Raw genomic sequence first — 16,580 nt, 5'->3', positions numbered from 1 at the left:
CTGCAGCTTTCCAAGGCTTAGAAGCTTCCCTGTGATCCAGCCTACCGCATTCTGCTTACCAACGCATGCTGATTTTCCACGCTTCACATCTAAGGAACTGCACCTCCTCTTCATGGCTTTAATTAAAGTGACCTTTCATCTTTTGCCACGGAAATGCCAGAAATGCCTTCTGACGAGCACATAGTGGCAGGAAGGTCAAAGGTTTGCCCCCGCTCTCATGAAACTGATTATAAAAGTGATTCGTGGAGAGTCATGTGTGTCAAGGTGAAAGCTACCGTTTCACAATGAGCTACTGAATCACCTGTGATTAACAATAATCATGTTCTCTGACGCAAATTAAGATTTTGTCAAGGTTGGGTCGGTATGTGGGGGGATGGGGGGGGGTCATACAGCATTTCAATTGGATTCAATGTATTAAATAAAAACACTGCTGTCTGGCTGTGGCTGGGCTTTAATTGGACTTAGATAGATGGGTGAAGGGATACATAGTTTATGTTCAAGAGACTTTGGTTATGAATGAACACATCTACCCGAGTGAGTCATAACGGCCGGTGCGTTTGTTGTACGTCCTTCTCTGAACTTGTGCATCTTTTGAGGTGTAGAGAGGAAGCTTCTTCATCAGAAATAATGGCACTGAATCCACTAGACTTTGCAATTATTGAAGTGCACTTTTTTAAAAGGCAGCATGTACATCATTTCTCTGCTGTATTTCAAAATGTTATCCTGTCTGTTTCGCAGTGAACCACGTCCCTTATCAATAAATGTTAGTTGCGATAAAGCCCACAGTGACTGTGTCCTTGATTTTATGACTCCTTGGAAAGTTTGACGGGCAGTTTGTGAATTCCAGCTTTTGTCGGTCATTCATCAAACCTGCCTGCCAATCAGGCAGGTCCCTCATTAATGTTTTGTGGGTAATGCCTCCCTCCCATCCTCTTCCTTCTTCAGCAGAACTATTTTCAACCGTATTAGGTCCAGTGATACTGGAGGTTACATAACTACGCCAACTAGGGATATGTTCCTGTTTCTATACCTCTTTGTCTCTTGCTCTCTCACACACACTCTCCCCTTCTGCAACTCATTTTCACAAACTTGCTTCAGAAGCATCTCTTCTCAATGCAAACGTTATCTGGGGCGACTGTGGCGCAGGAAGATCAGTGTATCGTTGTATGGGTGTTTGTGTGCTTGTCAGTGCGAATAATAAGTGCGGACCATTTACAGCTTAATATTTTCCCCACCTGTTTCCACCCCCACACAAATTGCTGCTAGACACAACTGTGCACAACGTGCTCCTTACTTTGCAAATAAAATCATCACAATATTTACTCATCGACTGAGCTTTGAAAAATATATACAGTACATATTTTAAATATTTTTGCTAAACGTCAGAAAATGCTAGTTTTTCCTAAGCATGTGCAGAGCTGGGCAAAATGTTTACATTTATTCCCGAACATAGAAATAGAAATCCCGATGAATGTTGAACAAAGCCACATTATTCACATTAAAAGTTTCAGTGGAAGTTCTGTTTATAGTTGCTACATAACGAGCCCCCATTAGTAGCCAGGAAAAGAAGAAGAGGCAATATTAAAAAGGGCTGAGCACTGAACTTGATGTCAAATTAAATGTAAAACATGCACGGTGCTGCTTCAATAATCAAGGGGGGAATAAGTGCTGTGCAGCAACACAAAGGCACATCTGAAAAGCTCTCGAATAGAGCAGAGATGAAAGGATTTGGAAGCACTGAGCATTTGCTGCAGTGGGATATTCAAAGAGACAACAAGCAGAACAAAACACAACACATGTAAATGAACTAATACTCTGCTCATACTGATACACACATGCACAACCCTACGTGGAGCAAAGGGTCCTTTCTGGCTTACCGAGCTGTAGAGCATGCCCTCGCCATTCATGGCAATGTAGAAGCCAGTCTTCACTCCTTGGATAGCCACCACTCTCAGACCCACAGGAATAAGATTAAACAGAGCTGCAGGCCAGACAGAGTGAGTGAGGGGCAGAGGTGGGGAGGGGAGAGGGGTAAAGAGTGATGCAAATAGAGAGAGACAAACAAGACATCAGACATATAGGACAGAGCAGGACAATTGAGTTTTTACCTTTAACGCTTATTGACATGACTGCCTGTGATCTCTGGTCTTTGGCTGTCTTTCAGCTGTAAAGTGGACAGTACAGGACATGGACAACAGAAGGCATCTCAGTTTAACAGCAAAGCATTAACATTACAGAACTTATTGTGTGTTCAACCATACGACCTATTATATGTGTTTTACGTATAGTAGAGCACATAAAATAGGTCTTCTTGAAGCGTGCGAAAGAGTGTCAAACCTCCTAAAAGGTTTTAATGTTAGGCGACAATCTGCAAAACTCCAGCGGACAACATTTGAATTAGAGTTATCTCTGTGGGTGAGGGAATGAACTGTGACCTTCATGGTCTTTGCTGTGCTTGAAGTTTGAGGACACTCTTCACGTACTGCAGGCTCCCTGTATCGTTGGGTTGATTTTTCTGCAAGTGGCGATGGGGACTATCTGATAAAGCTGGCAGGGACAAGAGGAGACGTGCCAACATGGGTCTGTCCTCCGAACAGATTCAATTTCACTCAATAAATATCGACGTGCCGCTTTCGCCTGCCAATGTTTTCAGTCTGCCCTTAGGCCACTGGTGCGGATGATACACACTGACCACTGTTGCAGTTCTTAATACCCTTGAAGGCTTTTAGGGTATAAAGGCAGAATTTGTGCATTAAACCTCATTTTCTAAGGCTTCTTAATGCCAGATTTTTTATTTTTTTTTACCTTATCTTCGTCATACTTATCTCCATGCCCTCTGTCTGCTGCCTCATGCCTTTTTCCATTTACTTCCCATGGCTGCTTTTGTCACACCAATGACTGACGGTGTCTCTCAGAGGCACAGTCCACAGTTCAGTCATCACTAAAACCTAGGAGTGTTCCACCCCAGCGCCCCTTCAGTTATTAAAACATATTCGGGCTCTTTCTGAGAAATCCAACTTGCAATAGGGCCTCACCGTAACGACGCGGCTTGAATAGAGGGAAGAAAAGAAACATAAAAGAGTCTTAATACAATTTTGCTGTTATTACAATCTGTCAGTCCTGGTCGTGTTTCTCTGCCAAACAAATTAGACATCTGACACGAGCTGTCATTTAGCTACCTTCTAAATCTCCAGCTTTTCTCTTTGTAGCTCCTGCGGTTGATGGATTTCATAATTACAGCTGCACTGACTGCTGTTTGAGTACCTGATGACTATTCTGAAGGCTATTCCTCTTTCCATAATAACCTCAATTCTATCTCTCACGGAGAAAAGACAGCAGCTACACTGGTGTAGCCCTATGATATTTGGAGGGATCTTCTATTGTCGGAGGGCCTTACAAAATAGGTTTAAACAAGCAATAAGGCAAAATCCTTAAAACTGCAACGTCTTTCAATAGAGCAGCGATCGCCTACAAGTAAATCCCGCATATATAGGCTTAAGAAAGAAACTCTGGCACAGCAGGATCTAAGCCCCACAGGAAAGGTTCAGTAAGCCAGACTTCAAATGCCAAGAGCATACTGTATCTCTAAATCCGGAGAAAGATGCAAAGTGTGGGTGTGAACTGCTGTCTTAGTATGCGTGATTATCCACACTGTTTTCTACCCTCCTTCATCATCAGTGCCAGAGTTGATAAAACACTTGATATTAGTAACAGGATCTAAAAGTAACTAAGATCAATTATAGTCCAATCAAAACCAGGAGACTCTCAGGCAGATGGGAACGCCTGAGACCGCAGGTGTCTCATTAACGGTGATGGCTTTCTGGAAGCCTCAGTGTGTGGAGTTAATTACTGCAGGCGATCAACTGATTACAATCAATTTAATAACTGCTCAAATTTAAACATGGGTGTTAAATTACCGAATGGTGTTTCATGGCTCTTGCAGTCAGTTAAGCTTAGCTCCTCCATACAGTTCACAGCTAAAGCACCTTTATTAGTAACTAATTATTTTAGGCCAAACTAATTTTCTTATTATTATTTTTTGTGCATTTTTCCAGTTGTATCCTTGCTATTGTTCAGCACAGAAATGCACAAAATGAAATTGCAATGCTTTAGGTCACACATATAATCTATGTGCAGGTGGCACCGGGAGCCTCCATCCCATCAGTTCCACTGTACCTCCCCCGGAAAATAAATTACTCCATTCCATTTGCCACTGCTGAGGATGCTGCGGGTCAAAGGGTGCCGTGGTCCAACAGGGGGGATAATCCAGCTAGGAAATCAATAGTTCAGTGAAGGACCTGAATACCAAATCATCTTTGTCAATTTCTGTCCCACATAATCACTCCCTCTTTTGCTTTCACTCTTTCTGTCTCCATGTTTTCACTCCAAACACTTAAAGTCTGGCTGCACCTCCTGTTCTCCTCTGCTCTCTTTCTGTGTCTTCCTTTGGACTGCCTCTGGGCTTGAGGCATCTCATATAGAGAATTATTCATTGGGTACTAACGTAGAAGTTGGTATTTTTAGTTTCCTGTGGCTGAATTATTCACTGCATTCCTCCATCCCAGGGCCAGTGGGACTGCTTAACAAAAGGATTACCTTGAGGATGGGGAAACCCTCTCAACAAAAACCTCATCAGCCAAAACCTTTTGCAACACAACAGAACCAACAAAATGCATTATGTGGCTGTCATAATATTTTCCACTTTGCTGTTTAATCCCTTTTGTCTCCTCCTTTATACTATAAATAGTTCTTACAGAAGGACTATCACCTTCCAAAATATAAAACAAGGAGTGAGAGGAAGAGGCTGTTCTTTTCAATGCTTTGCTGCCATGGTCCAAGAGCTTTGGCTCTTTTTTTTTTTTTTTTTAAGATTGGCAGGATGTTTTAGTGTAGAAAGGTGTGATTGGTTTCCTGTCTGGCTTCACTCCAGACCCCAGAGTGTCGTCATTATCGCTTTGATGATCATTCTCTGCTGACATATATCTTTTACTTGATAATTCACTTCCCATAGAAGATATTACAAAAGCCCATATGTTTTATTATGGTTTAGTATAGAAGACTCTACTGATTTTCTTCTTTTCTGTCCTCTTAGCGTGGAAGGCGTGTGTGAAAGCTTTAAGGGACTAATCCCTAGAGCCTATTTATCCACTGGTAGTCCACTATAGATCGGTGGTGAAATATTGCAAAGATGTTGCTCAGGAGAGGATCTTAGTGATGGAGAGTGAAGCTGTGGGGCTACGGTGCACAATTAGTTTTTTCAGGAGGAAATTCTGCTGAGATAATCACACAGTTGTAACAGATAAATACGTCAAAACAATGTGACACTTACAATCATACAGTGTACATAGTACAATTGGTTTACTTAGTAAGGCCAGAGCGGGGATATTGACTTTAATGCTACGTACGAATATATATCTCAATACAAGATGCTCCGTAAGTAATCAATTGATTAGTTATTAAAATAATTCTGTTACAAAGACAAACTAAGACACCTTTTGATGCCTTTAGTATCTATTCATGCATACATCTGTAGAAAATAGGTCACTCTGCCTTGTGAACTTTTTTGAATAATACCTTTTAAAAATGGTAGATTTTTTAATAATTTATTCAATGAAGGCTTCTTCGAATAATTGTGGACCCATTTGGGCAGTCCAAATAGCATCGGTTATATAAGAACTACAAATTACAAAGCACAGCATATAAAATGAGGTAATGTATTATATAACCAACGGACTCATTTCCATTACATGTTTTATTCTGGAAGCTGCAGCTTCCATAATGCTCCACTTACTGTTGTCACTGTTTTCGTCCTTGCTGCCATCGATGGTTCCATCTGGCTGCATCTGCAGGTAGAAGCCCTGCTGGCTGAACAGTCGTGTCACGATGCCTTTCAGCTGCGGCTCTGAAACACACACACACACACACACATGCACACACACACAAACACACAAACATGCACGCACACACACAAAACATTGGCCACGCCACAGCCCCATACCCCATTCCCAACAAAAATATGTCAGAACAACACAGTCAGAACAATATTCCCATAATCATGTCAAAAACATACAAATGAGGGGCATTTCTGCCTTCAGCTATATTAGCTTTTACAAACCATTTCAAATACTCAAATACTGAATACTGTCACAAAGAATCTTCTGTGCTCACTTAACCGAAATAAGGTGAGTTGAGTGTAGGGTGAATGAAGAGCACTACAAAATAATTACTGACATTTTTCCCTTGTTAACTTGCTGAGTGCATTAAGCAACATTTGCAGTTATTGCAATGTACAAATTAAATACAGTTATTAAAAACATCAAGTTCATTGCCTAATAAATCACATGAATGATTAATTATGACTATTTTCAAAACGCCAAAACAGTCTCATAGTACATTCCAGGCTCTAGAAACACTTCACTTTAAGTCTTTATTTAAGTCTTACAGGCTGCTGAATATCAAAATGACTATGATGGACACTTTGCAATGAGTCATCTGTTGTACCACATAATCGCTAAAAAGGGTAAAGGCTGTTTGAATAGAAGGTCTTTGAATTGGAAAGACCATGACAGGAAATCAATAAGAATTTTGTTATTTTTTCATAATGTCTTACTGTATCTAGTAGAGAAAATGATTTTGCATCATTTGGAAACTTATAATCATATTTTAATGCACCCTGACAGCAGATGTGCATTTTGGGGTAAATGTGATTGACATTTAATTGATTCTCACTGCAAGAGGAGATTTTACAGACGGCAGGTTCAGGCTGTCTGATTGTTATTTCTTGACCCAGCCTAAAGTTTCTGCACTTTTTTCATTATTGTAACCCTGAACCGACCTCCGGCTTTGAGGCTGTGACATCTGGCACTTGGCCAGTGTGCTACTCAAAGCATTTAACACTTCAAGGGAGCATGTGGAAATGAGGATTAGCTCAGGGCAAAGAAAGCCTCTTAGCCTCAGGCAATGCTGAGAAAAAGTATATGTGTTAAAATAGTGTTTATCTGAGGCAAAATGCGTGCGGTGTCCATCATGGTCTGTGTGGTGTTTAACAGCATTTGTGTGTGTGTGTGTGTGTGTGTGTGTGTGTGTGTGACACCATTGTCCCGAACCAGACTTGGGTTGTGGCTTTTGACAAGACAAACACTGTGTCATTCAAATAATAGAAAACTGTACTGAGTGACAGCAATACTAAACTCAAGGTGACTTAAGGTGAGCTGTGAATAATAAAACTTAATGTGTTATTTTTGCATTCGTTAAGATTTTGAGACGAGCTCCATTGAAATCGAACAGTAACTCAGATGCTGGATATTACTAATCCTTTGTTTTAATGTCTGGCTGACCGAAGAAACAAATTGTGCGTCACAAGTGAATTGCTGTTCAGTTTCATTTTATGTGCCTAAGTAAACCTTTAGTAACGGATAATGTTTGCTTCGCAAGAACACAACATGTTCGGATGGCTTTATGTGGTTGGAATAAAGGACCATGTGGGAGCCTGACCGTCCCTCAAGGTCAATACAGAACTTAGAGGTTATGTACTTCAGTGTGGTGCAGCCAGGCACATTTAATCCCTAAATGATTTGGCAGACAAACACATATCAGAGCTTTGTATCAGGACAGAAAAGAAGAAAAACCTTTTGCCTTAAAATCTGATCATTACAAAAAGTGGTTCTCTGTTTATGTTGTACAGAACAGGAGTGTGTGGAGAAGAGAGCAGATAGAAAGACTTAGCTGAGTAGTGACCCCTAGATAGAATGGGTTCACGTCTGCTCAACTGTACATCATCCTGACCATCAATCCCCAACTCACCTACCCCTGGGGTGGGGCCATCAATTCCTTGGACAGGCCCTTCATCGTCCATCACGGGCAGCGCGAGCAGAATGTGTGTGGTAGCATGTGTGCCCCTATGTCTCTGTGTGTGTTCGTGTGTGTGAAGGCACATGGGAGTGTACATGTCAGTAAATCACATGTGATAACTACACCTCCATAAATTAAGACGTCGATGTGGGCCATCAGTTCCAATCATTTAACAGAGAGTATGCAGTGTGCGGGCATGCGTGCGTTCATGTGTGTGTCAGGTAAAAAGAGCGACTTTTAGCTAAACTCCTTGTATGTGCGTGAAAATGTCTTTCAGCGGCAATGTGTGTATGTATGGGCCATTAAAATGTCAATATGTTTACCTCATACCAATACAGAAGGACAAAACATTTAGGTATGTCGACAAATGGCGTCATGACCATGAAATGGTGAATGATCACCTGTTCTGATATAGTGTTTGACAAGGATAAACACATTATATCCATATGTACAAATATACAATAAAACCTCAAAACCTCTACTACACACAGTAGTGTGTGACACATATTCACAGACACAGAACGAGGAGCGAGAAAAAAGACTGATCCAACATTGACTGACATAGAGAATGAGGCAAAAAACAAACGAGAAGAGGCAGAGCCAAACAACGAAGAGAGAGAAAAAGACAGAGGTGCAACAAACGACTGACTACAGAAGAGTTTTAGCTACAAGGAAAAAAGGGGGTAAGAAATTAAGCTTAAAAAACCCAAGAAAAGCCACACAGAAGGAGAGATGAAAGAAAAAAAGGAAAGTCAGCAAGGGAGAGGGTCGTTGGCTGTCAGACAGGTGTTGAAGCCCCCAAGCCCTTCCCTCCCTCTCTGTCCATCAACCAGCCCACCCCTTTCCCCACCCCACCCCCCCTCCCTGGCCGAGGGAGAGTCGACATGGGCGCGAGATGGGGTGGAGACGAGAAGAAACACAGCACACACGGATGGAGGCTGAGCTACTGACCTAGCCTGCAGCCCTTATGGGTCACCTGTGGAGGTTTCGTGGGTGCATCTTACAAAGGGGGGAATAGAAGGAAAAACAACAGTCTTTTAAACAGGCAGAATTCATAAATTCTCCAGTGTATTGGCTGTTTATATGCACATATATGGAAAGGCATCAGTATCAAATAAGAAGGATGATCAGTTAGAGGACACACAGCACCTGTTTGTCTGTCTGCCTTTCTATCCGCTCATGTGTGCCAGTTGAAAGGATATACCCACCTGCCCCAAAGAGTCTCTGCTGTCTGTCTGTCTGTCTGTCTCTGCTGTGGTTACTACTTTGGCATTTTGGGCAGGTTGGGCACTAAGATTGTTTGTCTGTCTGATGGAGCAGCAAGACAATAGAGTTTTCTTTTAGTCCATCTGACTCTGTCTCTGTTTCCTCCGCTGATCCCTTCAAATGTCTGTCTGTCTGTCTGCCTGCCTCGTTCCTCGTGAGTCTGTCTGCAGGACTCTGAGTGAGTGGACCTGACTGTCGTTCATCACATGACATAATCTGGGTAACGGGTAGAGATGACTTGCACCGCTGGCTTGTTCTCCGTGCACCAGGACAGAACCAGAGGAATAAATGGGGGAATGTTGGAGAGACATGGAGGCTACAACCAGAGTATAGCTCTTAATCACTGAAGCTATACCTCCCTTCACTGCAGTAAAGCTGCCTCTCTGCAATAAACATTTGCCATTAAAACATTTAATTTCAAAAGAGCCTTGGTGCACTGCAGTGCAACTCATCTCCCCTCTGTACCCCAATCTGCATTAATATTGAATTAGCCAATTTAAAGCAGCCGTTTTTGGTGTGTATTCAGGTTGTGTGCGTCTCTGGGAAGGGGGGGGTGAAAAATAAAGTGTGCAAAATCGAAGGCTTAAATTATCTGTACAGATGTTGGTCAAATCCTGCACAAGCTTTGACAGGGGTACGGTGACATCCGCTTTGTTTCAAGGTTTCAGGCTTATTCATTTTATCTGATCAGAGCAGTACCACCATAAATAGTGAAGGGGTACCGCCATAGAATACAGATCGTTCTCTATAGACTTCACCCAGGCTGCTCTTGTTCGGTACATATGGCGGGACTGTGTCCTGCGGTGGGTCGACAGACAGTAGGAGGACCTAATGGAACAGGTGGATTTTTCGCAAGAAAATCTACCTTCTCCTCTGGTTCAGATCAGAGCCTTTGACTGCAGTATTATGCATCTGCTGCTCCAAAGAGGGGCGGGGTGCGGTGGGGGGGTTGGGGAAAACCGTTTCCGTAGGCACACACAACGCACATCAGTAAAGAAAAAACTACAGCACTGACCTGGTCGCCGCCGAACGGGTCTTTTCTTGCCGCTGCAGAAACGGACTTTGCTAAAGACCCCCAAGAAATGTCTCTCGCAGAGAGATCGGGGGTCTTTGCTGGGGCTGGGGCGACGTTTCGAAGTAGAGACCCGGTCGCTGTTCGACTCCCTCGCCTGGCGTTTCTGCCGGATCAAGGAGCTGGCGATCGCGGCCATCTCCCCGACCCGAGTCTGAAAACCCTAGAGTCTAGTTCGGCAGAGTTGACACGGATTCTTGGCACAAAAAGAAATTAAAAAATACAGAATTGATTCTCTGCTTCAGGGCACGAGTGTTTCAACCAAATGTCATCCTGGTCAGAAAATCCTCTGTGTCCCGGACCTCATCGCGCTTCAGGCAGCACCCTATTGAGGGGACGGTAGCCTGTAATTCAGCTGATCCCAGTTTATGACACGCAGGTATCGAGTCAACTGCAAAGGATGTCACCATATAGAAACCATAAACCTACGCGCTAGGCCACGGGGGCCGACATGTCAGTCGTGCAAACATGCAACAGTGCTGATAAGTTGATGCAGCTGCGTGTCATTGGAGAGCCTCAGGTATTCCAGATGAGCAGTGCCGCGTCTGACGAGCACGACTTCGTGCCTTCACAGCAGCCCGATCCTCTGGCCTCCTTATGCTTTTTAATAAGTCGCCTCAACCTAAATCCACGCGTCTCCACGGCTAGAGAGAGTGTCCTAACTTTTTTTTCCCTCTTAATTATTTACTCCATGCACATCAACGAATGAGTGTCCGCGGTTGGTCCGGGATGCTGTGCAGGAGCTCAGATGTCTGAGCCCGCTCAGGCTCTGGTTCCGTCGATGGCACCTCCAAATGCAGCCGGGAAACGGAATGGCAGCAGAGGCGACTCTGCAAGGATGCTGCAGCGATGTAATTTAAACCTGCGGGGAGGGATTCTCGTCCGAGGAGCAACAATTAGTTGGGGCGAACACGCGCCAGAGTGCTTTTTGTAGTAGCGCACAAATAATAAAGTAGCCTGGACATTATTACGTGTCGAACGGATGCTGTCAGTGTGTTTCATCGCCGGCAACGAGAGTGAGCGGTCGCGATCCATGGCCACTTCTCTCTCCCTCTCTCTCTCTCTCCTCACCCCCCACCCCCACCCCCTTTCTTGGTCTTCTAACGCAATCATACGTGATTGAGGTTCGTATTAGGAATTCTCCGGGCTTGAATGGGGAAAGATAGATGATGTCTATGAGATTGGAATGTTAAATATGTCACAGCATTTAGAGGGGTAAATTCTGGGTGCTCCTGCAGCGGGGACCCAGTGCATATAGTTTCGAGTCTTTTGGAATATGTGCTCATCTAAAAGGGGGGCGGTTGATGTCACCATTGTCTCACTAAATCACAGTTTAAAGTTGAAAACCAGTTTTTTTTCAAATAGTGGTCGATGGTCAACAGGAAGGCTGCGTTAAACAATTAGGAATCTGATGTCACATTGTTTTCTTTCCCGTCATCATAAGGATGCATATTATTTTCTACCTTATTTTCGGCTTGTCCCATCAGGGGTCGCCACAGCGGAACGTGTTCCGTACGTTGATTTGGCAGGAGTTTTGACCCATTTGTTTTATCCGGGCTCGAGACCGGCAACCTTGATGGTTGGTGGCTCGGTGTGATTCAGACCCGCGGACTTCTACATCCCAACCCAATGTTCTACCACTGAGCCGCCAGGCCCCCTCATTAACTTAAAGACCCAGACAGTCACACAACACATGGCTAAATATGACTGTGAAAGCTACTGGAAACAAACGCTGCTACAACACACAAACAAAACCACAGCAGCTTTAACAACAGCATATGTAGACTCACACATCACAGACTGAAAATAGATTAAAGGTAAAGCAAAGTTTAACCCAAAAATGATTTGCAAACATGTGTGTGAGTGCACTGACATGAGTCTGAGTTCATGTACACATGCTTACTATTTCTTGTCTATTATTGCATGGGCTGGAGAGCACACACACACACACGCACACACACACACACACACACACACACACACACACACACACACACACACACACAAACGACGGAGGAGGGAAAACATGTGAGTCTGCAGCAACAGAGTACAACACAACATAAAACATTTACACACTTTTTCTGGGACTTGGCTTGGCTTGAATCCTGAGAGAGCAAAAAAGGGAAAAGACAACCGAGAGAATTTTTTTCTTTTGACTCTTGCGGTCCTCTCATGTAAAATCAGGGTATTTGGTACTGGACATGTTCAATGGGAAGTGCTGCTCTCTCTGTCTCTCTCTCTGTCTGTCTGTCTGCATGTGTGGAGAACTGGGGGTGCTTGGGGTTAACAAGAGAGAGAGAGTATCTAATCTAGCATTGCCTTCTTTTTGAATTGCCAGTAAATAAAAGAAAGGAATATATCACTGCTGCATGAACAAATATCAAACACAACTATGAAATGTACTGCAATAAGTTGCTATTATTTAAAATGTATTCTGTTAAAATGTATGGGAATCCAGCATGCTGTCTGCATCCTATTCCTCTTGAAAGTTATAAAAAGTCTGAATATTCTATAAAAATGATGCAAACACCTTGAGGGTATTTCATTGTACACAGTTGATATCTTGACTAAACTATATGTGATTTTGTCATTACAGCAGATTAGCTGCAATATAGCAGCTAAATATCTGAAAGTAGAACGAAAGCTCGAGTGAACCTGAGGCCCTTCCGTTGGTGCCGCCTCTACACTAGTAATTTTAGCGTTGAAGTTGTTTCTTTATACCTGCTGCCATCTTGTGGAGAAAAAATTAACCACACGCTCAGAGAAAAACTAGGAGATATTTTCATTTCAGTTTATCACTTCATTGCACCACTGAGATCCTCGCAAATTTGCTGACTCACATTAAGCCTGGACTAGTTTTCATCCTGTAACGTCGACTAAACTAACTTGAGGCAAAGTGCAGACTTGTGAGAGTGCAGGAGCTTATAACTGCACTACTGCAACAACAACTGGCTTGTAAGAAGCAGTGAAACAGGTATGCACAAGGCCCAAGCCATATGATTGATCAAAATATGATCTTATGTAAATGACATTGGTCAAACGTGTCGAGGCTTATTATCACAGTCACCCTCCAAGAAAAAGAAGTAATTTAAACTAGACCTCATTTGTGTTAATTGCACCAAAACTGATAGAGTAACAACTATAAAAGCATTACAGTGTCATTACAAGACACAAGGATGAATCACTCATGTGCACAGGATTTTTATCTCTGGTCGTTTCTCTGTCATTCTAAGTATCCTGGAAAGCAAATGTTCCAATGTGTATTTAACATTAAAGGCAGAAAGGAAATGTGCAAATGTGGCACTACAAATGAGAGCAGGTGCAGACATTTAAGCCTACTCAGAAAAATTTTTTCACTGAGCTTCCCTGGGAGGTAATTTTGGCATAGTGCCTGAAAGTAGCAGGCATGACATTTCCTGCTCCTTCTGCTTTACATGATAGTGTACAGTCCAAAGTAAGGCAGAGCAGTAAATCATGCAGTGATTTACAAAATGTGTGTTTGATCATTTTTTCCACAACGTTAAATCTGTGAAACTATGTGCCTCTTTAAATGAGGCACCGTGAAATATCACAGACTGACATGTGTTACAATCCGTTTGAGAGTCATCATCAATGTGCACGGATGTTAGTGTCTGTTAAAATATGCAGCTATCATCACATTTGATCTCTATCCGGAAAATGACATGTTACAGTCTCCGATGAAGGCAAAGAACTATAGCAATAGAAAACAGAGAGTTAAACTAGTTGAAATGATAAATATAGAACAAACCTTAAGCAAAGTCTTCAGCTGACACAGCTTCAACTCGACACATGCATTCATGTTTTTGTGTCCTCTTATAACAACACCTCTAGCTGAGCTGACTCATAAAGTTTTGATTGAGGTCGTAAGGTTCATAAAACTGTGAGTGATGCAGGATAAGGACTGATAGTGCTTTATAGCCAAGTTCCCAGTGTGCATGCTGCTTTTGGTCCAACTACCTCAGAGGGATAAACTATGCTTAATGGAGTTTCTAATTGTCTGCCCTGAATTTGAGAACTGCTCCAGCTGTAGCTACTGGAGATACTACATTCTGCAGGTGAAGGGGAGGAAGAAGGGGAAGAGTGTTGAGTTCGTCTCCTGGTAAAACAGCATATTCTGTTTCACTGGGGAAATACTGCGGGATGATTTTTTAATGTGTGAGGAGATGCAGTTATGTTGTGAGTGAACAACAGCAGCAATGCAGTGAATTGCTGAGACATGTCTAGAGGACATGGGCTGCTTAGGCATAGTGCCAGAGACTGCTGAGTGCTCATGTGTGTCGTTGAGACACAAAGTGGAGCTAAACAATGTTTTGTAGAGCAATGTTGAATTTCCAGGTGTGTGTGTGTGTGAGTGAGTGTGCAGCGGGGGAAGGGGGTGACAGCTGAAACACAATGCGTGAATTACAGCATGAATTATTGGAGTTTGACGACTAATCCTAGAGTAATTAAATAATATGCAAAATATTAAAGGAATAAAAAATAATATATTTTAAAAAAGGGGGCAATTCAACTTTGTGTCAATTCCAACTACATTTGCTCAGGAAAGATATGAGTAGAGTTGGGTCGTTTTGAATTTAGATTGACCTCTATGCTGTCATGTGAGAATCCTCTGACCTGACTGTAATCAAACTGGGGTCCATTACTATTTTATTACAGGTACGTTTAAGAGAACGTCACATTAAAAGTTTGGGAGCCTCTGCCCTGACGTACTTGTGCCAAATCCGTGAGGCTGAACCCCGCTGCCTGTCCGGGGCCCTAACCCAACGCTCCCTCTCCAGGCCCCTGAAGTTTAATGACTTGATCCCTGCATTGTGCATTTTTTTGGACGGCTTCAGCTGCACCACTGGTGCACGCTCGTCTGCAAATCTAGCTCAGCGCTCTGGCAAAGTATCTGGAGCCCTCTGCTCTCCGGAGTAGTGCGGCTTGATGCTGACTGCCAGCAGCCATTCACGGCCGGCGAAGGCTGCACAACAAAACTCGGGACAGATGGAGCACAAGGAGAGACACTCTCCACTGCAGACTCGGAAGATGTTACTCACACACTCGAGTGGCCAATGAAACCACTCACCCCCTTCCTCCCCTCTCAGTCTCCCCCCTCTCGTTTTTCATCACTCAAGAGAGAAAGCATGCAAAGCAAAAGGCAGCTATAAAGCTATAGAGCTATGTTGGTGTCTCACCGTTGGTGATAGTGGTCGACTTTGATCGTTGTCCACAGAAACACTGCAGCATATGCGCTCCTTTCTGAAGGAATGGCCTCAGAATCCTCATTGATTTGGGTTGATGGGAGCCTTCCTCAATCCAAACAATCGGACAACGCTATCACAAGACAGCAGGGTCAGGCAGCATAGCGTAGCCAGCCAGCCTCTCTCCACAGGCTCACAGCATCCCTCAAAACGCCAGAAGGGCACAGTCTGCAGGACAAATTACGCTAAAACGAAGCATCTTGAGTGAGTCCCCCCCCCCCCCCTGCTTTCTCTCTCTAGCCCTATCTCTTTCTGTCAATCCTCTTCTCGTGGACCGATGACCAGTCGCGTTCCAGTCGCCACACTCCTCTTCCGCCACAGCAAGCAACGCAAGGACGTTACAATGTGCTCCTAATTGTACACCCCCCCCCACACACCCAACCCCCCCACCCCGTCTCCGTGTCTTTACCAGCAGCGGACGTAATAGCACGGAAAAGAGAGGAGTGGGGGGTCTGACAGAGAGAGAAATTGGGAGCGTGCAAGCCAAAGTTAAACTGCAGGGGTCGGTGTCAGGCCGTCCACGAGTGAGGTAATGCGGAGCTGACACTTAGGGCGACCGACGCTGGCTGCACAGATGTTGGAACCCATGAGCCAATAGTTCTTTCTTTTGTCTCAGTGTTTTTCCAAAGCCATCGGGAACAAGCGGACAAACGCAGAGCCTACGTCAGCTGCAGCCCACCGCTTTAAAGACAACGGCGTTTTCTCCGCGCGTGATACTACAAGAAAGTTTACGGCTCGGCCACTGCGCTACGAAGACACGGTGTCAACAGCGGTCTCCGCTGCTCAGACGCTGTGTGATCAAGCAAAGACGGGATGAAGATGGAGCAAAACGTTCATCTGTCATCGTAGTTTCCTTAACGCAACCATAAGGTGCACGTGTGGGGGCTCGCGTTAAGTAGTCACGTGATGCAGTGGGATATTTGTTAGGAGGAAAGGTCGTGCAGTTGCCACTCGTTGAGTTTGAGGTACAGTACGTTTTATACTAATATCACGTACCAACGTATCCAAAAGAAAAAACTCTTGCATATACTTGCAGACACATAACCCCTGCAATTGTTGCTATTACATTACTATTAGATTATATTTATATATATTATTATGAGGCTGTTAATGATGCTTCATTGTAC

The 16,580-nt window shown here is 43.6% G+C and overlaps 1 protein-coding gene across 9 annotated transcripts in view; it reads right to left on the bottom strand.

Annotated features, from left to right (window-relative positions):
• The window catches only part of fgf12a (fibroblast growth factor 12a), a 33,596-nt gene that overhangs the window by 10,111 nt on the left and 6,905 nt on the right, over positions 1-16,580 (bottom strand). The window contains exons 1-4 of one of the 9 annotated variants that reach the window (XM_067473991.1): positions 15,388-15,798; positions 8,803-8,850; positions 5,792-5,902; positions 1,878-1,981 (exon numbers count right to left, since the gene is read on the bottom strand). In XM_067473991.1, coding sequence (XP_067330092.1) covers positions 1,878-1,981; positions 5,792-5,902; positions 8,803-8,850; positions 15,388-15,478 — 354 coding nt within the window. In that variant the 5' untranslated portion in view covers positions 15,479-15,798. Of the gene's footprint in view, positions 1-1,877; positions 1,982-2,108; positions 5,767-5,791; positions 5,903-8,802; positions 8,851-10,132; positions 15,307-15,387; positions 15,799-16,580 lie in introns of those variants that run through there. The other 8 variants (XM_067473986.1, XM_067473988.1, XM_067473992.1 and 5 more) reach the window with 8 other exon arrangements.

The sequence above is a fragment of the Channa argus genome, chromosome 14, assembly GCF_033026475.1.
Source record: "Channa argus isolate prfri chromosome 14, Channa argus male v1.0, whole genome shotgun sequence".
NCBI lineage: Eukaryota > Metazoa > Chordata > Actinopteri > Anabantiformes > Channidae > Channa > Channa argus.
This window is presented reverse-complemented; position numbering and strand designations above follow the sequence as displayed.